The sequence below is a fragment of the Balaenoptera acutorostrata genome, chromosome 2, assembly GCF_949987535.1.
Source record: "Balaenoptera acutorostrata chromosome 2, mBalAcu1.1, whole genome shotgun sequence".
In the NCBI taxonomy this organism is placed as follows: domain Eukaryota; kingdom Metazoa; phylum Chordata; class Mammalia; order Artiodactyla; family Balaenopteridae; genus Balaenoptera; species Balaenoptera acutorostrata.
The window spans coordinates 121,519,687-121,544,746 of NC_080065.1; the positions used below are offsets into that span (position 1 = coordinate 121,519,687).

Sequence of the window (25,060 nt, forward strand, 5' to 3'; positions counted from 1 at the left end):
AAAGTGGCAAGAGTGGATACCCTCGTCTTGTTCCTGATCTTAGAGGAAATGCTTTCAGCTTTTCACCATTGATTAAGAAGTTAGCTGTGGGCTTGTCATATATGGCCTTTATTATTTTTATCATAAATAGATGTTGAATCAATTGTCTTTTGTATTTTTTTAGCAGAAGCACAGTTTGTGATTCAACCAATAAATACAGAGTGACACATAAGAGAGATTCAAAAGAGATGCTTAGTTTTTATTTGAGATTTTTTTTCTATTTCCCCAAATATTAATGTATCATTTTTCCAAAAAGTGCTGTAGAAGCAAAATATATTGCAGATATTATTTCCTCCAAAAATTTACTGTGTTCTGTTAAAAGCAAAGTCCTAGAAAACAACTGAGGTCAGATGATTGATTTCTTAACCTCAAAAGTGTCTGACCCACAGTTTATATTCAGAGACAGGTTTTCAGCAGAGATAGCAATATTCAACTTGATTAACCACATCATTGACTGAAATTATTTTTTATTAGTCGCTTAAAAAATTTGTAGTATGTGAACATAGGAAGCTTCAAAAGGTATAAGAGGATATACTGTCTAAATGTCCCTCCTGTGACCCCCTGCCAGTCTTCTCTCAAAGGCAATCACTGTTATAAGTTTCTTGTGATATATTTTCAAAATATTCACAGCCTATGCAAGCATATATGTGTGTGTGTATATTTATGTATGTTTGTATATGTGTTTGCATATAAACATACATAGCAACATGATTAAAAAAATAATCTTATACAGCCCTGGAAAGTTGGGTGGTCTCACAGTCAGATCCCCAGCAGCGGCAGGTGGAGCACCTTTTCCCAAGGCTGAGGGATGGCTCCAATCCTAGTGAGCTTGAGTGCTGGCTTTGTGGAGTACCCATTCCCAAACAGTTTTACTGCAGCTCACTGAGGCTGCAACCTATTCTCACTTCCCTATGGAAGAAGAACTCAGTGATAGTAAAGAATTGGAAAGGAGTCAAATAACGGCAATGGTACCCAATTTTAGTAGCCCCTTGTAACTCAGTGATTACAAGTAAAGCAGTCTTTATGGTAGGGGAATTAGTAAGTCCATGGACTTCTGGGGCATTCCCAAGTCAGAACGGAAGAAAGGTGGGGTAGTTTTGGATCCATTCTCTGCCTGCTGCGAGGATTGTCCTAAACCACATGGGCCATGGCTCACACTTGGAGAGCTGCCATCTGCAATAAGGAGGCTGGAGGAGTGACTTGATGTCCTCTAGCTCCACAGAGGTGACTGTTGTGAGGGGGTTTGTGACAGTGGGATGAGACTGGATGACTCTAAGGAGAGATGGAGGGGACCATTTGTAAGTAGGCACCAGTGTTGGTTACTCTTTGGTTCTGCCACTTGGGGGATCTGAAGGCCTCCCTCCACTCCAGGAATCCCCCACTACCACAACCACCACCAGGATGCTTTCAGCCCAGAGACCATTCTTTTTTCACAGCAAGGAGTTTGTTCGTTCATGCATTCATTCATTCATTCACTCATTCATTCATCTGCCTGCCCATCCATCCATTGATTCATTTAATAAGATTTATAGAGGCTCCTCTAGGCCAAGCACCGTGCAGATGCTAGGGATTCAGATGTGAGCCGCACACACAGCCCTGCTGTCACTACTCTGACTGGGACTATTAATGAAGGGACAGACAAGTCATAGGTGATTGGAGGATGGTGTGAGAAGTGCTGTGATGGCAGAGATACTGAGGGCACAGAAGACAGCGGGCCATAATCCTACTTGGGGTGGCCATGGCAGGGCTACCAGAGGGTATAGCCGAGTCTGGGGAGGATTCCAGCAGAGGGGACCAGAAGAGGCTCAGTGGTGAGAGAGAGCTGGCCTGTTAGGAGGAATGAATGGCAGGCCAGTATACTGCCCACAATGTCAAGTGTAAGAGGCAGCTCAGAGAAGTGCAAGGAGAGAGCATGTGGGTCCTGGCAGGCCAGGGAAGGGTATGGACTTGACCTTGGGAAGTGGGGAGCCATTGAGGATTCATGAGGAAAGACTCTGTCTACTGTTTTTGTGTTCCAAAAGCCAAGGTGATAGCCAGTAGCTCTGCACGCTTTTTGCCATCTTTGGGCCTCACAGCAGAGCAGGCCATAGCTAGGGGGAGGTCACCTCTGGCTGCCTGAAGTGGCCCACGGCTCCTACACGGCCCAGTGCCATGAGAGAGGAGGATCACATTCCAAGCTGCGTCCTGCCTGGCTTGCCTTGCCTTGCAGAGCCAAACCCCGGTGCACACGGGATCCTGTGTGTGCACCCGGCATGGAATTTTCCTCTCAGAGCCTGACCCAGTTCCTTGCTGCTATTCAGTCACCCTGGCTGAGCCTGTGGAATTCCAGAAAGGTTAGACATTAGAGAGGAGTACTAATGTTACAAGGAGCCCTCTTGCCCCCTACCTGAATTGCTCCAGGGTTTGGCTGGGCCACTTGCTCACCTCTGGGGATCTTAAGCTCCTTTCCCTGGGGCCAAGGCTCCCTCACCCCCCAAGGTACACTGAGGCCCTTCTCTCTCCTTCCTGACAAAGCTGCATGTCCCAGGCTGCCACAAGTGCCATGGTGCAGGCGCCTCTCCTGAAGGGATGTCTGTCACCTGACGTCCTGGCCCATGACAGTGGCCTGCACCTACCCTGACATCACAGTGTCCAACAACTAAGAAAACTGGGGACATGCAAGGGATTTCTACCTTCTGAAAATTATAGTACCAGGTCTAGTCCGTAAACAGTAAATTATACAGGCATCAATAAACACGTTTACATCTTATACCTGACAGTTCTCAGGTCATTCACACTTGGGTAGTGATTTACCTTCAGACATGTGATCTCTTCCCAGAGAAGACATTTAATGACAGCTCCTCCCCATCCCACCCCTCACCAAGGCCTTTATTTATTCTCATCATGTTCTAGGTTATACTGTAGTTACTCCTGAATGGGGCTTATCTTCCCTAGTAGCTTATAAACTTCCCAAGGGCTGGAACCATGTCACAGAGATCAGTGTCTACCCAGCACCAGGCAGGAAGATTCAGGGTGGAAGGGAAGCATCTTACCATATTCCCTAGGGGTGAAGACAAATACAGTCTTCTTGTATTAAAGGCCGGGTTTAGGCCACTGGTACTAATACTCCTCAGCACTCATACTAATGACCAAAGTGGAGTGCTACTCTGTATGAAGTGGTGAGTACTGATGATAAGGATGGTGGTGTGACTGTCAACAGTTAAGGAGTGCTTTACTGCCTGACAGGCACTGTGAAAATGCCTTTAAAAGCAACGTCTCATCTATTCCCTCAAAAACTGTAGGAGGTCAATAGTATTATTACCCCCATTTGACAGTTGGGAAAATTGACTTCTAGAGACTTTGCTATTTTCCCAAGTAACACAGCTACTAACTGGCAAACTGTACCTGGACTCCAGGTATGTCATCTTGAGCAGGGCCTGAGTTCCCCCTACCCTGCCCCTTTGGGGACGTCCTGTGAAGCACCTGTCACAGTTGTTGGTCATGGCCGGGTGCTCTACCCCTGCAAAGCGTGTGGAGCTCTGACTTGCAGAGTCCCGAGAACCGAGCATGTGTGCGCATGCTCACGAGAGAGCGCCACAATTAAACGAGCGTATGCGGTGTTCGCGGGACTCACCTGTTGGCGCATAGTATGTAGCGCATGTGTACCGGGCCTGCGAAGGAACGCGCCTTCAGAAGTGACGTGGCTGAGGGTGGGGGCGTGGCTGGGGTGTGTGTGTGCTGGCGGGGGAGGGTCTCCGCCTTCCCGGTCCTTTGGGCTCTGTAGGGTCCAGCTTGGGACAGGGGGCTGCGTGGGTGGGCAGCAGCGCCGGCCCTGGCTCTGCCCTCAGTGACAGCCCTGCGGAAGGTGCAGGTCAGTGCCCTGTGATAACGCCGCCTCCTGTCAAAGGTGTTTTTCAGAGGCATCACGGTCAATGCCGTGCGGGGCTTCCCCATGAGCGCGGCCATGTTCCTTGGGTACGAGCTCTCGCTGCAGGCGATCCGCGGGGACCACGTGGCGACCAGCCCCTGAGCGCAAGGTCAGTGCACCTCCTTCCCAGCCACTTGTGCCCTCCTGGAGCTTAAAACTTTCTTCTTTGAGGTGAAAATGGTGTGGTCTTCTGAAATATCCCTCTGTCATTTGTTTCCTGTTTAATCTGTGTTAATTCTGGGCTAGAATTGCCACCCTTCTTGTCATCAAAAAGCCCTTCTGAAATGCCCACCTGTGGCTGATGGTGAGCTGGACGCTCAGTAACTGAGGTCGACACAGAACTTACCTGTTTATAGTGAGCTCACCTATCTGTTTCCCGTTCAGTAGCTTCAACAGCCCTTGGAGAGACGCGTGTTTAGCTTAACTGTACAATTTACATAACCCAGGCTCAAGACTGAGGACTTGAACCAGGGTGCCCACCGCCTGTTACACAGGCACCATCTCCCCACCTCCCTACTGAACTCAGTCTAGGTCTGAAGACAGGCTCCAAGAGTCTAGAGGACAGCCTCTGCTATACCATCCCTGCCTCCCTCACCCTCTCCTTTTCCTGTTCTCATTGTAGAAAGGTCACTGCAGCCAGAGGGATCTAAAAACAGAAATCTGAACAAGTGACTCCCTTGCTCCAGTGTCCTCAATGGCTTCCCATTGCCCTCTAGGTTATGTGTCGGTCCTTAACAGCCTCGTTCTCACCAGCATCTTAGACATACCATCCTCACTCTCGCCTCAGGGTCTTTGTGCATGCCGCCCCTGCCTGACACCCTCTTCTCAGGCCTTCCTCTTGTTTTTGGCCTTACCAACTCCTCTTTGTTGTCCAGGCCTTGGTGTAGAGGTCTCCTCCTCCAGGAAGCCTGCCCTGATGTCTCAGCCAGGAGGAGGTGTGCCTGCTGTAGGCTCTGCTCTGTCCCTACCACATGCCCATGCATTATAACTGCCTGCCAACTTTCCTCACTCCCCAGCCAGCACGAAGGTTCCAGGAGAGCTGTAACTATGTTTTCACCTCTGTATCACTAGTGCTTCTCACGAAGCCTGGCACACAAATGGCCACTCAGAAACACCGTTGAGTAGATGGATGATCAACTTCCAATATCCCCTCAATTCCTCCCCTTCTTTTCCTCCCGTGTTTCTCCTTCTCTAGCCCCAAACTAGTTGTTTGCAGAGCTCAGAAGACAAAGTGGTATGAGTCACTGAATTTTCTAGAAAACAAGAGACCATTTTGCTTCAGTCGTGGTGACTGCAAATTCTCTCAAAAAGGATTGTCTTCATCAGGAAGGTCTAACCAACCTCCCTGTTGACTGCCCTGGGGCATCAGAGTCTGGCTAGGATGCATGGATGGGGCCAGACCCTAGAGCCAAGGGAAGGGCAGGATGGATCAGGCTCATGAGAGTGAGCCCAGGCCCAGCCCTGGACGCTGGCTTTAAATCACATGCTTTAGCTTTTCACTAAAGCACCTGTATCCACAGCTTTCTGGCTTTTTGCCCTCTCTTACAAAAGGAAAAGGGCAGCAACACATTTTGCATAATTAAATATCCTGCGTAAAGAGTCACTGAACTTGGGTTATGTCCAGGACAGGGAAGAGAAGTCTGGTTCTTAAAGCTGTGCTCAGATACTGGCCACATCCCCCTTTTAACAGATGAAAGTGACTTTAAAAAAAATTCTATCATAAAATCAATTTTTATTGTAGGAAAAAATAGAAAATACAAATAAACAAAAAGAACAAAATAAAAATACCTGTAATCTCATGACCTTGTTAATATTCTTCCAACTTTTTTATCCCCCAAATGGGATCCAACTTTACTCAGTATTTTATAACTCACTCCTCCCATTTACTAGTTCAGGACCATTTTTCCATGTCATTAAATCTTCAGCTGCAAAGCGGTTTTCATGCCAAGGCTTCACAGATCCCAGAGTCGCTGGACGCTTGCCTGAGCCATGGCACCCTGCCACTTGTGGCCACCCTGGTGATTGGCTACTTCAGGAGGAAAGAAGGCGTTTCTAGCAAGCCCAATCCTGATTGTCCTGGATTTGGCCTTTCAGAGCAGTGCCCCAACTGGAAGCTTTTCCTTCTGAAAGTGCTCTGATAGGACAAGGGGCACAGATGTCTGTGTGCCTTTTCTCTGCTGGGGTGGCGAGGGGGCTGGTGCCTCTCAGGTGGAGGAGGGCATTCCCAGTGACTCTTCTGGAGCCTCATCTTGAACAAGCCTCACCCAAGGAGTTCAACTTCCTGCTCTAATCCAAGAACACCAAAGCCCTTTCATGAGTCCTGGATCTGAATTTATCAAGTAGCGCTGAAATCTCGGGCAGGTCATGCCCCAGGCAGCAGTAAAACCCACTTTTTGAAGATAAGGCAGCCAGTGCCTGCCTCGTAACCTAGACTGAGGACAGAGTGGGATGAGGTAGTTAGAGAATTAGGGAGCCTAAAAAGTGGTGGGACGCTGTCTATCTCGATTCCTGGGCACAGGTGGTGGGAACGGCGTGGAATTGTTTCCAGGTGCCTGCAGGGAATAGAGTCCAGCCCCAAGCAGCTCCAGCCCCCTTCCAACCACCAGATACAGAGCTCTCCCCCCGCCCCCACGAAGTCCTGGGAAGGAAGAGCACTTCCCTCTCACTCATCCACTCAGTTATCTCGCTCCCAGATCACACATATGAGTGACCCAAGGATCATTTGAAACCCAGTAAATACCGCACAAGGTGGTGGTTTTGTGATGTGGTTAGTTTTGTCTGTTCACATGGAGAAACCAGGATCAGACTGTACAAGGAAGATGACCTTTGGTGGTAGAAGTGGGGTCCCAACCACTGCTCAGCGGTCAGCACTTGTGAATCCAAGCACTGACCTGAATTCACAGGTCCGAGGCCTGTGAATCCAACTGCACCATCCCTACCGGCCTGCCAGCATCCCCTGCCCCCAGAACGTTCCTGGAATGATGCTGGTTCGCCCTCTGCTGGGACATTCAGACTTCATTGGCCCACTTTTCAACTTCAGGAAAATTCATTTTCAAGGCAGGAAGATACATGTTTTCCTACAATATCTTTTATCGAACTTTTACAAATAACCCCGGACAACCTCATAGCCTTTCCCCAGTCTGTTCTCATGGCGATGCTTTGCCCAGTGTTGCTTCACAAAAACAGTTTTCAGATGGATTGACTCCTGGATCTCGCTGACTGATAACCCCAGTTAGATGAAAGTCTTAGCTTTCCTCTTTCTTTCCAGAGCCAGCATCACCTGACCAGGGCCTCATTCTGCTACAGCTGATGCTGATGGCGGCGTCTCTAGAACCTGTGGTAGCGAATTTACTGAAGAGAAAGAATGCCTCCCCGCCGACCCTCAGCCACCCGGTCTCACCTCCGGAATCCCTGCTTTCCCAGTTGCAAGCACTCTTCCTCACCTCTGGGCTGAGGCCGCTGAGCTGCTGCCTTGGAAGGACCTTTGATTCATGACCATCTATTTGAGATCCTCACTGACACCTGATATCAAGCAGGGTCAAATAGACCCTGCCTCCAAGACTGCTGTAAACTCGCTGGGAATTCACAGAGGAGCTGGAGTTGTCTCTGAGTTCCCAAATAAAAACATTTCTGTATCAGATGCTTCCGCCTGGCTTCCAAGAGACTGGCCACCCTTATTCTTCCCTCTGCTTAGACCCCTGTGGATGTCACCGGCCCAGAGAGGAGCCCTCTCGACACAGGTGAGGAGAGGAACTCAGATGGCAAGCTCGCTCCTTTTTCCACAGCTGCCTCAGGTGGGCAGGGCGGCGGGGAAGCCTTGTAGCAGGTTTCTCTTCCTTGGACAGTGGCATGCGCGGCTGCAGCATCTCCGGGATGGCAGTATTGAGTGCAGGTCGGGTGGGCGTTCTCTGGGCCTTATTTTCACATGGAGGACAAAACAGAACACAATGAACTCTTTGTCCACAGTCTGATTTCCATTATGATGTCATTAATCTAAATTTTACTTCTCCCTGGGACCACATGGGGAGGCCACTGCTCTTTTGCTGTTATGTGTCCATGATGTCACTGCCACTTCCAAGCCCCCAAGAGCATCCCTAATCAGTCATACAGCCCCTTCCTCGTGAGCTGAACACCGCTCCCGAATCCTTCTCAACACAGTGCCCTGGGAAGCCGCCACCAGCCAGCGTGATGCATCTATTCCTGGCTTAGATCCTGGTGGGGAAAATATCCTTAGATTCCCCACCACCACCCCTTTTTTCCCCCTTGAAAGGGTCTTCCTTGATTTTTCCACTGCCTCCCATCCCCCTTGAGTGATTTGGAGAATGTCTCTGAAAATCCCCTCCCCCAACAGACCCAGCACCAACACAAAGCATGGCTCTGGCACCAAGTTGAAAGTGTTCAGTCTCCTCAACTTATGCTGTTACTGTAGCAAAGGGTTTCCTGCTTGAAATAAAACCCTCAGTATGGTCTCCTTGATTTTTCTCCTTTACTACCCCTGGCACTGCGGGGTCCCCGGGCAGCTCTATAGGCTGCGATCTAAACTCTTCATCCCGCCAGCAGCAGGATGTTCGCTCATTCCTTCAGTCATCAAACATTTTTGAGCATTGACTACATGCAGACGCTGTCCTTGATGTTGGGGACAGCCATGAAGGGCCACTGTGGTACTTCCATTCTGGCGTATTAGAGACGGTTCTGTTTACATGAGAGATGGGTCTGCATGCATCGCTGGGCCCGGCAGGCACTATGGATGCTGGTGAAGAGAGGCTGACTAGCATCTGGTTCATTCCCGGGGGAACCTGAGGTGTTTTGTATAACACAACCCAGAACATGTTTCTTAAGTCCTCCTCAGCTAGACCATTTCCTGGCGCTGCTGCTAGTTGCCAGTTTGTTCAGAAGAGTGTTGTATTCACGAGGCCAGGTGGGGTCTTCTGCTGGGTGCTCCTGATGGGCTGAGATCCACAACAACCTTCTTCAGGTGTCAGAACCTGTCCCAGGTTCTTCTGATCATCTTGGCTCCTCTGCATGATTGAAGGAGGTAAGTTAACATGGAAATATGATGCTGGCCGTATATTAAGTGCAAAAATGAAGTGGAAGGGTAAAATGTGTGATGTTACTCCTTTAAAAAGATATATGTTGGGGCTTCCCTGGTGGCGCAGTGGTTAAGAATCCACCTGCCAATGCAGGGGACACGGGTTCGAGCCCTGGCCCAGGAAGACCCCACGTGCCGTGGAGCAACTAAGCCTGTGTGCCACAACTACTGAGCCTGCATGCCACAACTATTGAGCCCGTGAGCCACAACTACTGAAGCCCACGTGCCTAGAGTCCATGCTCCGCAACAAGAGAAGGCACCGTGAAGCCCACACACTGCAACAAAGAGTAGCCCCCTCTCGCCACAACTAAAGAAAGCCCGCGCACAGCAACACAACACAGCCAAAAATAAAAATTAATTAATTAAAAAATATATATATATGTTATATAAATATATTCTAATTATGCATAATTATATAGATATTGAAAAGAATCTGGAAGGATATACACCAAACTTAATAGTGGCTATTTTGGGAATATGGAATTGGGGGAAGGCTTTCAATTTCTACTTTGATGATGATGGTGATTTCTCTGTGCACCACTATAGTGTTTCAATCTTTTACAGTGAGCATATATTGATTTTATAATTTTTAAAAATAAAGGCACATCTATTTGCAGAGCTGGGTTCCATGCTGGGCACTTATTTCTCTGGCTCCCGCTGGCTCAGCTGCACAGGCCAACTTCAGGCTCTAAATAACAGCCCTTCCTCTGCCTGCCCTGCCCACCCCAGTGCCAGTTATACACAGCCTGCAGCACACTTTCTGCACACACACACAACGCACACACACACACACACACACACACACACACACAGGAACACCTGGACAGCAAAAGGATGGGCCTCAATCTTAATGAAGTCACTCGACCCCAACCCAGACAAACCTCATGTGTAGCCAGTACCGGGAGGGGTCAACCAGCAATGGCCCCACTTCCTGTTAGATTCTCCTGGAGGAGACAATCTTGTGGAATAATTGGGACCAACAGTTTGGGGGTTTTCTTAGTCCACACGTCATACACTCAACCCAAAAGATGTGTGTTGAATCTGACTCTGTACCAGGTGCTTGTGCTAGGTATGCTGGGTGACCATGGCAGGGATCCTGCCCTCGGGAAGCTTAGTACAGGCTGATCTGTGTCATCATCAGGAATATATTTACAAATGGAATTCCATTTTTTTTCGGCTGAGCCTTGCGGCATGTGGGATCTTAGTTCCCCGACCAGGGATCAAACCCGTGCCCCCTGCATTGGGACCGCAGAGTCTTAACCACTGGACTGCCAGGGAAGTCCCAGAATTCCATTTTTCAGAGAGGCTGAAGACAGAACAGAATTTCACGCTAAGCACCAGGTTTGGTGCCTGTATCCTGGTCTTGAAGAACTTCAGATTTGCCCTTTTGCCTTCCTGGGGATGGCGAAAAGAATACCAATAACCATTATTCTACAGCAGAGGTTCTCCACAGCAGTCCTTTCACTCTGTAAAATTACAGAGGGCCGCAAGGAATTTTTGTTTATGTAGATTATAACATTTACAGAAATTAAAACAGAATTTTTACAATGTTGTGTTAGTTTCAGGTGTACAGCAAAGTGAATCAGTTATATGAATACATATATCCACTCTTTTAGATTCTTTTTCCATATAGCTCATTACAGAGTATTGAGTTCCCTGTGCTATACAGTAGGTCCTTATTAGTTATCAATTTTATATATAGTAGTGTGTATATGTCAATCCCTATCTCCCAATTTATTCCTCCCCCCCCTTCCTCCTGGTAACCATAAGTTTGTTTTCTACATCTGTAACTCTATTTCTCTTTTGTAAATAAGTTCATTTGTACTAATTTTTTAGATTCCACATATAAGTGATATCATATGATATTTGTCTTTCTCTGTCTGACTTATCAGTACTTCACTCAGTATTACAATCTCTAGGTCCATCCATGTTACTGCAGATGGCATTATTTCATTCTTTTTTGTGGCTGAGTAATATTCCAGTGTATGTATGCACCACATCTTCTTTATCCACTCCTCTGTCAATGGACATTTAGATTGCTTCCATGTCTTGGCTATCGTAAACAGCACTGCAGTTGGGGTGCATGTATCCTTTTGAACCATGTTTTTTTCCCAGATATATGCCCAGTAGTGGGATTGCTGGGTCATATGGTAGTTCTATTTTTAGTTTTTTAAGGAACCTCCATGCTGTTCTCCATAGTGGTTGTACCAATTTACATTCCCACCAACAATACAGGAGGGTCCCCTTTTCTCCACACCCTCTCCAGCATTTATTGTTTGTAGACTTTTGAAGATGGCCATTATGACTGGTGTGAGGTGATACCTCATTGTAGTTTTGATTTGCATTTCTCTGATAATTAGTGATGTTGAACATCTTTTGGCCATCTGTAAAAACTGAGAATTTTTAAAGTATTTGTTTAAAGTATAATAAGCCCATTACATTTTAGCACACATATTTTAATGAAAACAGTTGTTCTTTCCAAACAAAAATAAATAATGAGAAAAGTTGCACTGTTTTACCGTTTTGCAAAGCTCCTAATTTCTGGCTTAAACAGAGGACAGTTGGATTCCCATATTTGCTTCTGCTTTCGGTCGGTTGCGATATCCCTTGCCATGTAGTTTTCTGAAAACTCCATTGTACACTTGTGATAATATGAGAGTAAAAAGGGCAGATAATACCTTGGTGTCATATGAAAATAGTTTTGAGCACGGGTCTCCCTTTGAGAACTCCTGCTCTACAAAACAAAATCGGTCACTCAAAAGTGCTCTCGGCTGATGAACTGTAGAATCGCCACTAGGTGGCAGCAGAGGTCAACTAAATGCACCGCAGGTCGGGGCTTCTGGTACCTCGTGACATTGGTTTCAGTGGTTAGAGCATCTGGGCCCCATGACACTTCTCTTCCTGTTTTTTGGGATCTCGTCATCTCTGTTGTTGTCACTGTTCTTTTACTTCTCTGTGGTGGAACTAACTTCAGACCAGGGAGACCTTGCCTTGGGTTCCAGCTCCAGGTCTGTAATCTGCTACCTGCATGAACTTGGCAAGATTTGGCCCTCCTGGACCTCAGTTTCTTCATCTGTAAAATGACCACACTGGGTGGACCTCCCTTACCTATCTTCCAGGGATTCAGTAAGACTCTATTGCTAAAGTGGTTTTCTAAACTGTGAAGTGCTAAACATAGGGGTCAGAGGAACGTGGTGGAGGTTGGGTACTCTGTGATTTTTCCTGTTTCGGTTTCAGGCTGTCTTCCTCTCTCTGAGTCTGGGTTGTTGGCATTTTTCATGGGATGACAGAGTGGCTGCGTGGGTGGTCCCTGAGCCGTGTCTCTGCCTCTAAAACTCTGACTTCTACAGATGCTCGGCTCCTAAGTCTCTGGACCCCCAAGTAGACCTCCAATATGCGTGTTTGGGGTGGGGTGGATGCAGGTGCTAATGTGACCTTTCTGATGCCCAGGATATCTGTCGAGTCATTGATTCAAGTCCTCCAGGGTTCTGACTCCCAGTGCCTCTCTCTGACAGGCTGATATCAATGAAGTTTCCAGGAAACATTTGGTCAAGCAGAGGAGTCCAGCCCGTGAGCACCTGGGAGCCGGAAAAACCATCCAGAGAATGTCTGCTTTTTCCAGCTGCTGGTGGAGAGTGGGGAGAGGCCAGCATGCTCTAGGCCCAGTCACCCTCACCAGTCACAGGACCCACCCCTAACTGCCTTGTGCTGGCTGTCGCTCCCCACCACACCTGTAGATTATGAAGACACCACTGTGTCGAACCCAGCACTTGGCACTCCTTGTGTGCTTTACTGGTGTTTGTTGATTAACTCAGCCACATCCTCAGGTGTACAAAAAATAAAAGAAGCTTGATTTTTTTTTAATTTAGTTTTTTTCAAGCTTCCATTCTACCTGGTGGCAGAAAAAGTAATTTTGCCATTTCAGATGTAAAACTCAGAAATTCCAAGTTAAATACAGCCAGTTCAGGATTTTCTCCTTCTTCTCCCTCTCCTGGGGTGACTTTAGATTCTCAGGGTTTGGGGTATAGGGAGAGGCTTCTTGCTCTTGGGAGATGCTCCATCCTATGCTAGCATTCTTCCTGTCTAGTCCTGGGGCATGGCCTTCCCTCCTTGGTGGCTTCTGTGGAAGCATCTTCATTCCCATCTGGTCCTGGCCACATGGTCCCTGCCTGCCATATCTGCCAACCCCGAGGCCCCTCTGGCCTTACCGTGCTCCATGACACATCCATGCCCCTCTCTGTCCTATGGGAAAAGCCTTGCCTTCCACACTGGAACTACTCAAGGGCCTGCATCAGGCCCACCTTCCTGGGGCTCCCTATGCCACACCATGTAATGGGTGGCAGGAGACAATTTCTTTTCTGATTGTCATCTCCCGGGGCACACAGGACATGTGGCTCAGGAGCCCTCCCTTCTCAGGTCCTCAAGCCTCCCTGGAGTTCTGCCACCACCACTCCAAGCTCAGCTGGGGGAGAGGCACTCACCAGTGTCTGCTATCATCTTCTCTAACTTCTCTTCCATGGTCCATAGGCTATTACTTCCTCCCCCTATAGCTAGGAGCTCTACCTTTGGAAATTCAAAAGCCAAGAATTAACATCTATATTAATAAGTAAAGGACAGTCACTTCAGTCGATGCAGAAAAAGCATTCGACAAACTCCAATACTTGTTCATGATAAAAACACTCAATGAACTGAGAAGAGAAGAGAGCTTCCTCAACCTGATACAAGGCATCTACAAAAAGTCCACAGCCAACATCAAACTTATAGTGAAAGGATAGGTGCTTTCCTACTAAGATCAGGAACAAGACTCTGGCCACTTCTATCCAACATTGCACTGGATGTTGTAGCCAGGGTAATTAGGCAAGAAAATGAAATATAAGGCATCCACATTGGAGAGGAGAACTAAGCTACTTCTATTTACAGATGATATGATCTGGTATATAGAAAATCCTAAGGAATCCACTAAAACCTATTAGAACGAATAAATAAGTTCAGCAAGGTTTCAGGATATAAGATCAACCTACAAAAATCAATTGTATTTCTATATCTTAGCAATGAACATACCAGAAATGAAATTAAGAAAACAATTCTGTTTACAATTGTATTTGAATAATGAAATATTTAGGCACATTTTAATAAAAGAAGTACAGGATTTTTATACTAAAAACTACAAAACCTTACTGAAAGAAAATTTAAAAGATCTAAATAAATAGAAAGATACTCTATGTCATGGATCAGAAGACTAAATATTGTTAAGATAGCAGTACTTCCCAAATTGGCATACAGATTTAATGCAATCTCTCTCAAAATCCCAGATAGCTTTGAAAAAAAAAAAAAAAAACCAAAACGCTAATCTTAAAACTCATATGGAAATGCAAAGGACCCAGAGTAGCCAAAACAATTTTGATATGTAAGAGTCAAGTTGGAGGACTTACTCTTGCCTATGACAAGGTTACAGTGATCAAGACAGCATGGTGCTGGCATAAGGATAGACTCATAGAGCAGCAGGATAAAATTGGGAGTCCAGAAATAAACCCTTATATTCATGGTCAATTGGTTTTTGATGTGGGTGCCAAGATAATTCAATGGAGAAAGAATAGTCTTTTCAACAAATGGTGTTGGGTCAACTGAGTATCCACATGCCAGAAGAGTGAAGTTGGAACCTTATCTCACACCATATATGAAAATTAACCCAAGACGGATCATAGACCTAGATGTAAGAGGTAAAACTATGAAACTCATAGAAGAAAACATACAAATAAATCTTTGTGACCTTGGGTTAGGCAAAGATTTCTTAGAATACCAAAAGTGTAAGTGACAAAATAGAAAATAGACAAACTGGATGATAACTTAAAACTTTTGTGCTACCAATACCATGAAGAAAAGGAAAAAGACAACCCACAAAATGGGAGAAAATATTTGCAAATCTTATATCAAATAAGAGACTTTGATCCAGAAGTACAAAGAACTCTTACAATTCAACTATAAAAAGACAAATAACTCAATTTAAAAATGGGCAAAGGCAGGGCAGACAGCAGAAGCAAGAAGAACTGCAATCCTGCAGCCTGTGGAACAAAAACCACATTCACAGAAAGAGAGACAAGATGAAAAGGCAGAGGGCTATGTACCAGATGAAGGAACAAGATAAAACCCCAGAAAAACAACTAAATGAAGTGGAGATAGGCAACCTTCCAGGAAAAGAATTCAGAATAATGATAGTGAAGATGATCCAGGACCTTGAAAAAAGAATGGAGGCAAAGATCCAGAAGATGCAAGAAATGTTTAACAAAGACCTAGAAGAATTAACAAACAAACAAAGATGAACAATACAATAACTGAAATGAAAACTACACTAGAAGGAATCGATAGCAGAATAACTGAGGCAGAAGAACGGATAAGTGACCTGGAAGACAGAATGGTGGAATTCACTGCTGTGGAACAGAATAAAGAAAAAAGAATGAAAAGAAATGAAGACAGCCTAAGAGACCTCTGGGACAACATTAAATGCAACAACATTCGCATTATAGGGGTACCAGAAGGAGAACAGAGAGAGAAAGGACCTGAGAAAATATTTGAAGAGATTATAGTCGAAAACTTCCCTAACATGGGAAAGGAAATAGCCACCCAAATCCAGGAAGCGCAGAGAGTTCCATATAGGATAAACCCAAGGAGAAACACGCCGAAACACATAGTAATCAAATTGGCAAAAATTAAAGACAAAGAAAAATTATTGAAAGCAGCAAGGGAAAAACGACAAATAACATACAAGGGAAATCCCATAAGGTTAACAGCTGATTTCTCAGCACAAACTCTACAAGCCAGAAGGGAGTGGCATGATATACTTAAAGTGATGAAAGGGAAGAACCTACAACCAAGATTACTCTACCCAGCAAGGATCTCATTCAGATTCGACAGAAAAATTAAAACGTTTACAGACAAGCAAAAGCTAAGAGAATTCAGCACCACCAAACCAGCTCTACAACAAATGCTAAAGGAACTTCTCTAAGTGGGAAACACAAGAGAAGAAAAGGACCTACAAAAACAAACCCAAAACAATTAAGAAAATGGTGATAGGAACATACAAATAGATCATTACCTTAAACGTGAATGGATTAAATGCTCCAACCAAAAGACACAGGCTTGCTGAATGGATACAAAAACAAGACCCATATATATGCTGTCTACAAGAGACCCACTTCAGACCTAGGGACACATTCAGACTGAAAGTGAGGGGATGGAAAAAGATATTCCATGCAAATGGAAATCAAAAGAAAGCTGGAGTAGCAATACTCATATCAGATAAAATAGACTTTAAAATAAAGAATGTTACAAGAGACAAGGAAGGACACTACATAATGATCCAGGGATCAATCCAAGAAGAAGATATAACAATTATAAATATATATGCACCCAACATAGGAGCACCTCAATACATAAGGCAACTGCTAACAGCTATAAAAGAGGAAAGAGACAGTGACACAATAATAGTGGGGGACTTTAACACCTCACTTACACCAATGGACAGATCATCCAAAATGAAAATAAATAAGGAAACAGAAGCTTTAAATGACACAATAGACCAGATAGATTTAATTGATATTTATAGGACATTCCATCCCAAAACAGCAGATTACAGTTTCTTCTCAAGTGCACATGGAACGTTCTCCAGGATAGATCACATCTTGGGTCACAAATCAAGCCTCAGTAAATTTAAGAAAACTGAAATCATATCAAGCATCTTTTCTGACCACACGCTATGAGATTAGAAATGAATTACAGGGAAAAAAACATAAAAAACACAAACACATGGAGGCTAAACAATACATTACTAAATAACCAAGAGATCACTGAAGAAATCAAAGAGGAAATTAAAAAATACCTAGAGACAAATGACAATGAAAACACAACGACCCAAAACCTATGGGATGCAGCAAAAGCAGTTCTAAGAGGGAAGTTTATAGCTATACAAGCCTACCTCAAGAAACAAGAAAAATCTCAAATAAACCATCTAACCTTACACCTAAAGGAACTAGAGAAAGAAGAACAAACAAAACCCAAAGTTAGCAGAAGGAAAGAAATCATAAAGATCAGAGCAGAAATAAATGAAATAGAAACAAAGAAAACAATAGCAAAGATCAATAAAATTAAAAGCTGGTTCTTTGAGAAGATAAACAAAATTGATAAACCATTAGCCAGACTCATCAAGAAAAAGAGGGAGAGGAGTCAAATCAATAACATTAGAAATGAAAAAGGAGAAGTTACAACAGACACAGCAGAAATACAAAGTATCCTAAGAGACTACTACAAGCAACTCTATGCCAATAAAATGGACAACCTGGAAGAAATGGACAAATTCTTAGAAAGGTATAACCTTCCAAGACTGAACCAGGAAGAAATAGAAAATATGAACAGACCAATCACAAGTAATGAAATTGAAACTGTGATTAAAAATCTTCCAACAAACAAAAGTCCAGGACCAGATGGCTTCACAGGTGAATTCTGTCAAACATTTAGAGAAGAGCTAACACCCATCCTTCTCAAACTCTTCCAAAAAATTGCAGAGGAAGGAACACTTCCAAACTCATTCTATGAGGCCACCATCACCCTGTTACCAAAACCAGACAAAGATACTACAATAAAAGAAAATTACAGACCAATATCACGGATGAATATAGATGCAAAAATCCTCAACAAAATACTCACAAACAGAATCCAACAACACATTGAAAGGATCATACACCACGATCAAGTGGGATTTATCCCAGGGATGCAAGGATTCTTCATTATACACAAGTCAATCAATGGGATACACCATATTAACAAATTGAAGAATAAAAACCATATGATCATCTCAATTGATGCAGACAAAGCTTTCGACAAAATTCAACACCCATTTATGATAAAAGCTCTCCAGAAAGTGGGCATAGAGGGAACCTACCTCAACATAATAAAGGCCATATACGACAAACCCACAGCAAACATCATTCTCAATGGTGAAAAACTGAAAGCATTTCCTCTAAGATCAGGAACAAGACAAGGATGTCCACTCTCACCACTATTATTCAACATAGTTTTGGAAGTCCTAGGCACAGCAATCAGAGAAGAAAAAGAAATAAAAGGAATCCAAATTGGAAAAGAAGAAGTAAAACTGTCACTGTTTGCAGATGTCATGATACTATACATAGAGAATCCTAAAGATGCGACCAGAAAACTACTAGAGCTAATCCATGAATTTGGCAAAGTTGCAGGATAGAAAATTAATGCACAGAAATCTCTTGCATTCCTATACACTAATGATGAAAAATCTGAAAGAGAAATTAAGGAAACACTCCCATTTACCATTGCAAAAAAAAAGAATAAAATACCTAGGAATAAACCTACCTAGGGAGACAAAAGACCTGTATGCAGAAAGCTATAAGACACTGATAAAAGGAATTAAAGATGATACCAACAGATGGAGAGATATACCATGTTCCTGGATTGGAAGAATCAATATTGTGAAAATGCCTATACTACCCAAAGCAATCTACAGATTCAATGCAATCCCTATTAAATTACCAATGGCATTTTTTACGGAACTAGAACAAAAAATCTTAAAATTTGTATGGAGGGGCTTCCCTGGTGGCACAGTGGTTGAGAATCTGCCTGCTAATGCAGGGGACACGGGTTCGAGCCCTGGTCTGGGAAGATCCCACATGCCGCAGAGCAACTACACCCATGAGCCACAATCACTGAGCCTGCGTGTCTGGAGCCTGTGCTCCGCAACAAGAGAGGCCATGATAGAGGCCCACACACTGCGATGAAGAGTGGCCCCCGCTTGCCGCAACTGGAGAAAGCTCTCGCACAGAAACGAAGACCCAACACAGCCAAAAATAAATTAATTAATTAATTTAAAAAAATTTGTATGGAGACAAAAAAGACCCCGAATAGCCAAAGCAGTCTTGAGGGGAAAAAAGGGAGCTGGAGGAATCAGACTCCCTGACTTCAGACTATACTATAAAGCTACAGTAATCAAGACAATATGGTACTGGCACAAAAACAGAAACATAGATCAATGGAACGAGATAGAAAGCCCAGAGATAAACCCACGCACCTACGGTCAACTAATCTATGACAAAGGAGGCAGGGATGTACAATGGAGAAAAGACAGTCTCTCCAATAAGTGGTGCTGGGAAAACTGGACAGCTACATGTAAAAGAATGAAATTAGAACACTCCCTAACACCATACACAAAAATAAACTCAAAATGTATTAGAGACCTAAATGTAAGACCAGACACTATAAAACTCTTAGAGGAAAATGTAGGAAGAACACTCTTTGACATAAATCACAGCAAGATCTTTCTTGATCCACCTCCTAGAGTAATGGAAATAAAATCAAAAATAAACAAGTGGGACCTAATGGAACTTCAAAGCTTTGCACAGCAAAGGAAACCATAAAGAAGACGAAAAGACAACCCTCAGAATGGGAGAAAACATTTGCAAACGAATCAAGGGACAAAGGATTAATCTCCAAAATATATAAACAGCTCATGCAGCTCAATATTAAAAAAAACAAACAACCCAATCCAAAAATGGGCAGAAGACCTAAATAGACATTTCTCCAAAGAAGACATACAGATGGCCAAGAAACACATGAAAAGCTGCTCAACATCACTAATTATTAGAGAAATGCAAATCAAAACTACAATGAGGTATCACCTCACACCAGTTAGAATGAGCATCATCAGAAAATCTACAAACAACAAATGCTGGAGAGGGTGTGGAGAAAAGGGAACCTTTTTGCACTGTTGGTGGGAATGTAAATTGATACAGCCACTATGGAGAACAGTATGGAGGTTCCTTACAAAACTAAAAATAGAATTACCATATGATCCATCAATCCCACTACTGGGCATATACCCAGAGAAAACCATAATTCAAAAAGACACATGCACCACAATGTTCATTGCAGCTCTATTTACAATAGCCAGGTCATGGAAGCAATCTAAATGCCCATCGACAGATGAATGGATAAAGAAGATGTGGTACATATATACAATGGAATATTACTCAGCCATAAAAAGGAACGAAATTGGGTCATTTGTTGAGGCGTGGATGGATCTAGAGACTGTCATACAGAGTGAAGTAAGTCAGAAAGAGAAAAACAAATATTGTATATTAACGCATGTATGTGGAACCTAGAAAAATGGTACAGATGAACCAGTTTGCAGGGCAGAAAATGAGACACAGATGTAGAGAACAAACGTACGGACACCAAATGGGGAAAGCGGTGGGGTGGTGGCGGTGGTGGTGTGATGAATTGGCAGATTGGGATTGACATGTATACACTGATGCGTATAAAATTGATGCTAATAAGAACCTGCTGTGTAAAAAAATAAATAAAATAAAATTTTTTTAAAAATGGGCAAAGGATTTGAATAGATATTTTTATACAAGTGGCCAATGAGCACATGAAAAGATGCATCACTAGTTATAAGGGAAAAGCAAATCAAAGCTACCACGAGATACCACATTATACCCACTAGGACGGCTATAATCAAAAGGACAGATAATAACAAATGATGACAAAGAAGTGGAGAAATTGGAACCCTCATACATTGCTGGGTAGAAATGTAAAATGGTGCAGCCACTTTGGAAAACAGTTTGGCAGTTCCTCAAAATTTAAACAGCATTACCTTATGACCTAGCAATTCCACTCATAGGTATATACCCGAGAGAAATGAAAACATGTTCACACAAAAAACCTTTATATGAATGTTCATAGCAGCATTATTCATAATAGCCAAAGAGTGGAATCAACACAAATGTCTATCAACTGATGAATGGATAAATAAAATGCAGTATATCCATGCAAAGGAATATTATTTGGCTATAAGAAGAAATGAAGTAGAACTTCCCTGGTGGTCAGTGGTTAAGACTCTGTACTTCCACTGCATGGGATGTGGGTTCGATCCCTGGTGGGGGAACTAAGATCCCACATGCTGCACGGCGTGGCCAAAATAATAATAATAATAATAATAAAATAAAAATTAAAAAATAAAAAGAAATGAAGTACTGATACATGCTACAACATAATGAACCTTGAAAGCATCATGGTAAGTCAAAGATGCCAGTCCCAGAAGAACACGTCATATTCCAGTTATAGGAAAAATCCAGAAGAGACAAATTTATACAGTAGAGACAGAAAGTAGATTGTTAGTTAATTAGGCTGGGGGAAGGGAGGATAGGGAATGTCTGCTAATGTGTACAGGGTTTCTTTTGCGGGTGATGAAAATGTTCTGAAATCAGATTGTGGTGATGGTTGCACAGCCCTGTGAATATACTCAAATCCACTGAGTTGTACACTTTCAATGGGTGAATGGTCTTTGCATTTCTGCTGAGCGCTCCCTTTGCAGAGGAAGAAAGGTGTTGGTCTGGGATGAATGAGGAGGGGAGCAGGGTAGGAAAGGAATTGCAGGGCTGAGACTGCACAGTTATCTTCCTGCCTCAAATGGGATGGATGGGCAGAGAGGGAGAGACAGACAGATGGATGTGGACTGGTCAGCTTTCAGGCCAGAAGCATCTGGGCTTGGCTTTGGCCAGTGACATTGTGCTCTGATCTGGAATCTCCTGGGCACAACTCTGCTGGGGGCCTGGCTACCTGGACAAGGCGGCCAGGTTGTTGAGACTGATTGTGTTGAGAGCCGACACCCTCCTGTGGGTCAGATTTAAGCATGTAGCTCTTGAGTCAGTTACCTGAGCTGGAATCTTGGCTTTTCCACTTGTGAGCAGTGTGCCCCTGGCAAATAATGTAACCACCTAAACTTTCTGGGCCTCATTTTCCTCATCTGTGCACTAGGCATAATTGCAGACAATAATTCTACACCAACCTCATGGGCTTGTTGTAAAGATCCAACTAGATATTGAACAAAACATCATTAACTGAGTGCCTGGTACACAGCAAACAATAAATGTTAGTCCTTCTTTTTCTCCTTTCTCCAAGGTGACTTCTAGCTAAATCTCAGCTCCTCTGGCACAGGAAGGAGAGCAATGACGGGGCACCTCATCACAGGCAGGCCCTGAGAATCCTGCTTTGAACTGGCTGCAGGGGTGCATCCGGTGGGTAACACCACCTTTGCAGAAAAGCCAAGGGAAACCGCCAAGCTCTGCTGGTGACTAAGCTGTGACAGTGGGTTGCAGCTTATCTCTCTGCCCATCTTCTCCGGCAGCTGATTGCATCCCCAGGTTGTGTTCTGAAACCATCACCAACCACCAGCGTCTGTCCTTGTTGTGATGCCCGTGTGGGGTGAGCATTGCTGAGGGGGCGGCTTCCAAGGCTGCAGGCTGTAAACCATGTTGTATAATGCAGCACAGCTCTGCGTCTGGGGCCAGTCATTCAGAAAACCCAGATGGAGGAGACGAGAGAGAGGAGAGGAGAGGAGAAGGCCCTGCTGCCATGACCCGGATGCCACGGCGGGCTGTCCAGGGAGTCACAGAGGTCTACGGCCCTCCTGGAGGTGCCCAGTGCAAAGAGAGGGCCCCCCTTTCTGTAAGTGGGGCCAGAGCTAAAGAAATGCCCACAAATCCTTTATCGTAATGTTGAAATCCAAGCAGCTCTGAAAGCCCAAGATTTGTTGAGACTCATTTGGTTGCCAAAGCTGACTACCTCACGCGATTGCTCCTCTGTTTTTTGCAGACTATTAATGTGTTTAATTACAGGATCCTGCCCCAGGCCCTGCTATGGATGTTGTGTAATGTGTGAGGTGTGAATTGTGTATTCTCTTTCTAAGCAGCTAAACAGTTTGAATTCTGAAAGCTCTCTGGCCCCCAGGTTTTTGGAAAATGTAATGTGGACCCATATTATTATGAATCTTTTTTACCGTCAGGCTGTAGTCAGAGGGAACACAACACAGACACGATATACACAGAGTAAGAAAAGAGCAGAACGGAGAGAGCAAAGAGTTTGGAATCAGAGATAGCTGGGGCTGGATCCCTACTCTAACTCTTATCACCCGTGGGACCTTGGGAAGGTCACTTAACGTTTCTGAGCCTTAATTTCCTCGTCTGTAAAACAGAAATAATAATACCTACCTCCTACGGTTTATTAGGAGATGAAATGAGATAATGCATGCTTAGTACATATAGAGTAAGGGCTTAATAATCACATGATTAGTATTAATAAATAACAGTAAATGTGTTATTTGATAGACCATTTTCTCAGCGCTTTGTCCATGGGAATCCACAGGCCAGCTGGGGAGCCGGCACAGCAGCCACGGCCGGACCCTGCATTCGACCCACCCTGCAGGGCAGGCCTCCGGTGCTGGGAGCTGGGTGCCAAGAGGGAGAGCACTGAGGACACTTAGGGGTCAGACTCTGAGTCTCGGGGAGGAAATAATATAGGAGATGCTGGGAGATACTCATAAAAACAGTAATAGCTGGAGCACGAATTCTCATGCTATGAGAGGTCCAGAGGAAACCTCCTCGACAGAACCTATACCCCACTCCCACCCCCCTGCCACGTGACGTTTTCCCTTTTCTCGGGAAGCCGATGGGTCAACAGACTATGACTGTTGTCTGTCTGTATGGAGGTCTGTGTCCCCTGCAACATGCCTGATGGCCTTCAGCACTGAGGGAAGACAAAGTTTAAACCAGTGAGCAGAAAGCCTCTGGACTTAGAGATCCAGCTTGTTGCCCTTTGATAGACATGTCACCATCAGTTAATCACTGAGAAACTTGGCTCTTTCTGTCAAAACTAAGACTAAAATAATTATGATTGGATGTACCCATGGACCCACCATTTCTGCACCAAATAATAAAACACTCCCCTGACCTGGGCCCCCTTTGCTAAAACTCCTCCACTTCCCCTATGCGGGAGGGGCATGGCTGCAGGTGGAGGGCGAATTTCATGCCACCCCCGTCACTAATGGAGCTGCACAGCTACAGGGACCACACTGCCCATATCATCAGAGAACCTCACCTCTGGCCAAGGCCTGTTTGCTGTGCAGGTCACATGGATATTTCTTGACATTGTAACCGACAGAAATGCCTTTGAGCAAATCCCTTTGAGGAATCCTGGCTCTGGGTGCTCTGAACTTTATGTATTATTGACATCAAAAGTACCAAAGGAGGGCTTCCCTGGTGGCGCAGTGGTTGAGAATCTGCCTGCCAATGCAGGGGACACGGGTTTGAGCCCTGGTCTGGGAAGATCCCACATGCCGCGGAGCAACTGAGCCCGTGAGCCACAACTGCTGAGCCTGCGCATCTGGAGCCTGTGCTCCGCAACAAGAGAGGCCGCGATAGTGAGAGGTCCGCGCACCGCGATGAAGAGTGGCCCCCGCTCGCCACAACTAGAGAAAGCCCTCGCACAGAAACGAAGACCCAACACAGCCAAAAATAAATAAATAAATAAATTTAAAAAGAAAAAAGATGACTACTATCTTTAAAAAAAAAAAAAAAAGTACCAAAGGATGGTCTAGCCCCATAGGGAGAAGCAATTTTAATTTTACCAGTACCTAGAAAAATACTGCCCTTAGTAGATTCCTCTAAACCAGCGGCCTCCAGCCTTTTTGGCACCAGGGACAAGTTTCGTGGTAGACGATTTCCCCACGGATGGGAGTGTGTGTGGGGGGCTGGGGGATGGTTCAGGCAGTAATGGGAGCGATGGGGAGCGGCAGATGAAGCTTCGCTCGCCTGCCGCTCACTTCCTGCTGTGCGGCCCTGTTCCTAACAGCCCCAGACACGGTTCACGAGGCTTCAAGTCTGTGTTGAGGATAACGAGTCTTACTGTTATTACAGGAGTATTTGACCCATCAGCCCATTGAGAGACTTGTAGCTTTCTTTGTTCTGAGCATCAAGGAACAAATAAGCACCTAGAGACCAGACTGAGTTTTTTACCAAGATCTGTTTATTCCAAAATAAAGACATAAAATTTTAAACAAACTATTAAAACTGATTTTGACTTAGCATGGCTTATTTGATTTTTTAGTTGCAACCACTTAAAGAGGAGGCTTTCTAAATTCAATAAATAGAATAAATAACATTTCAGCT

The 25,060-nt window shown here is 44.6% G+C and overlaps 1 protein-coding gene across 3 annotated transcripts in view; it reads left to right on the forward strand.

Moving 5' to 3' along the window:
• Positions 1-8,415, forward strand: part of SLC25A48 (solute carrier family 25 member 48) — a 45,630-nt gene extending 37,215 nt beyond the window's left edge. For all 3 annotated transcript variants that reach the window (XM_007172180.3, XM_007172181.3, XM_057541666.1), the window contains 2 exons: positions 3,926-4,055; positions 7,215-8,415. In XM_007172180.3, the coding sequence (XP_007172242.2) occupies positions 3,926-4,055; positions 7,215-7,230 (146 nt within the window). In that variant the 3' untranslated portion in view covers positions 7,231-8,415. The remainder of the gene's footprint in view (positions 1-3,925; positions 4,056-7,214) is intronic.
• The last annotated feature ends 16,645 nt before the right edge of the window (positions 8,416-25,060 follow it).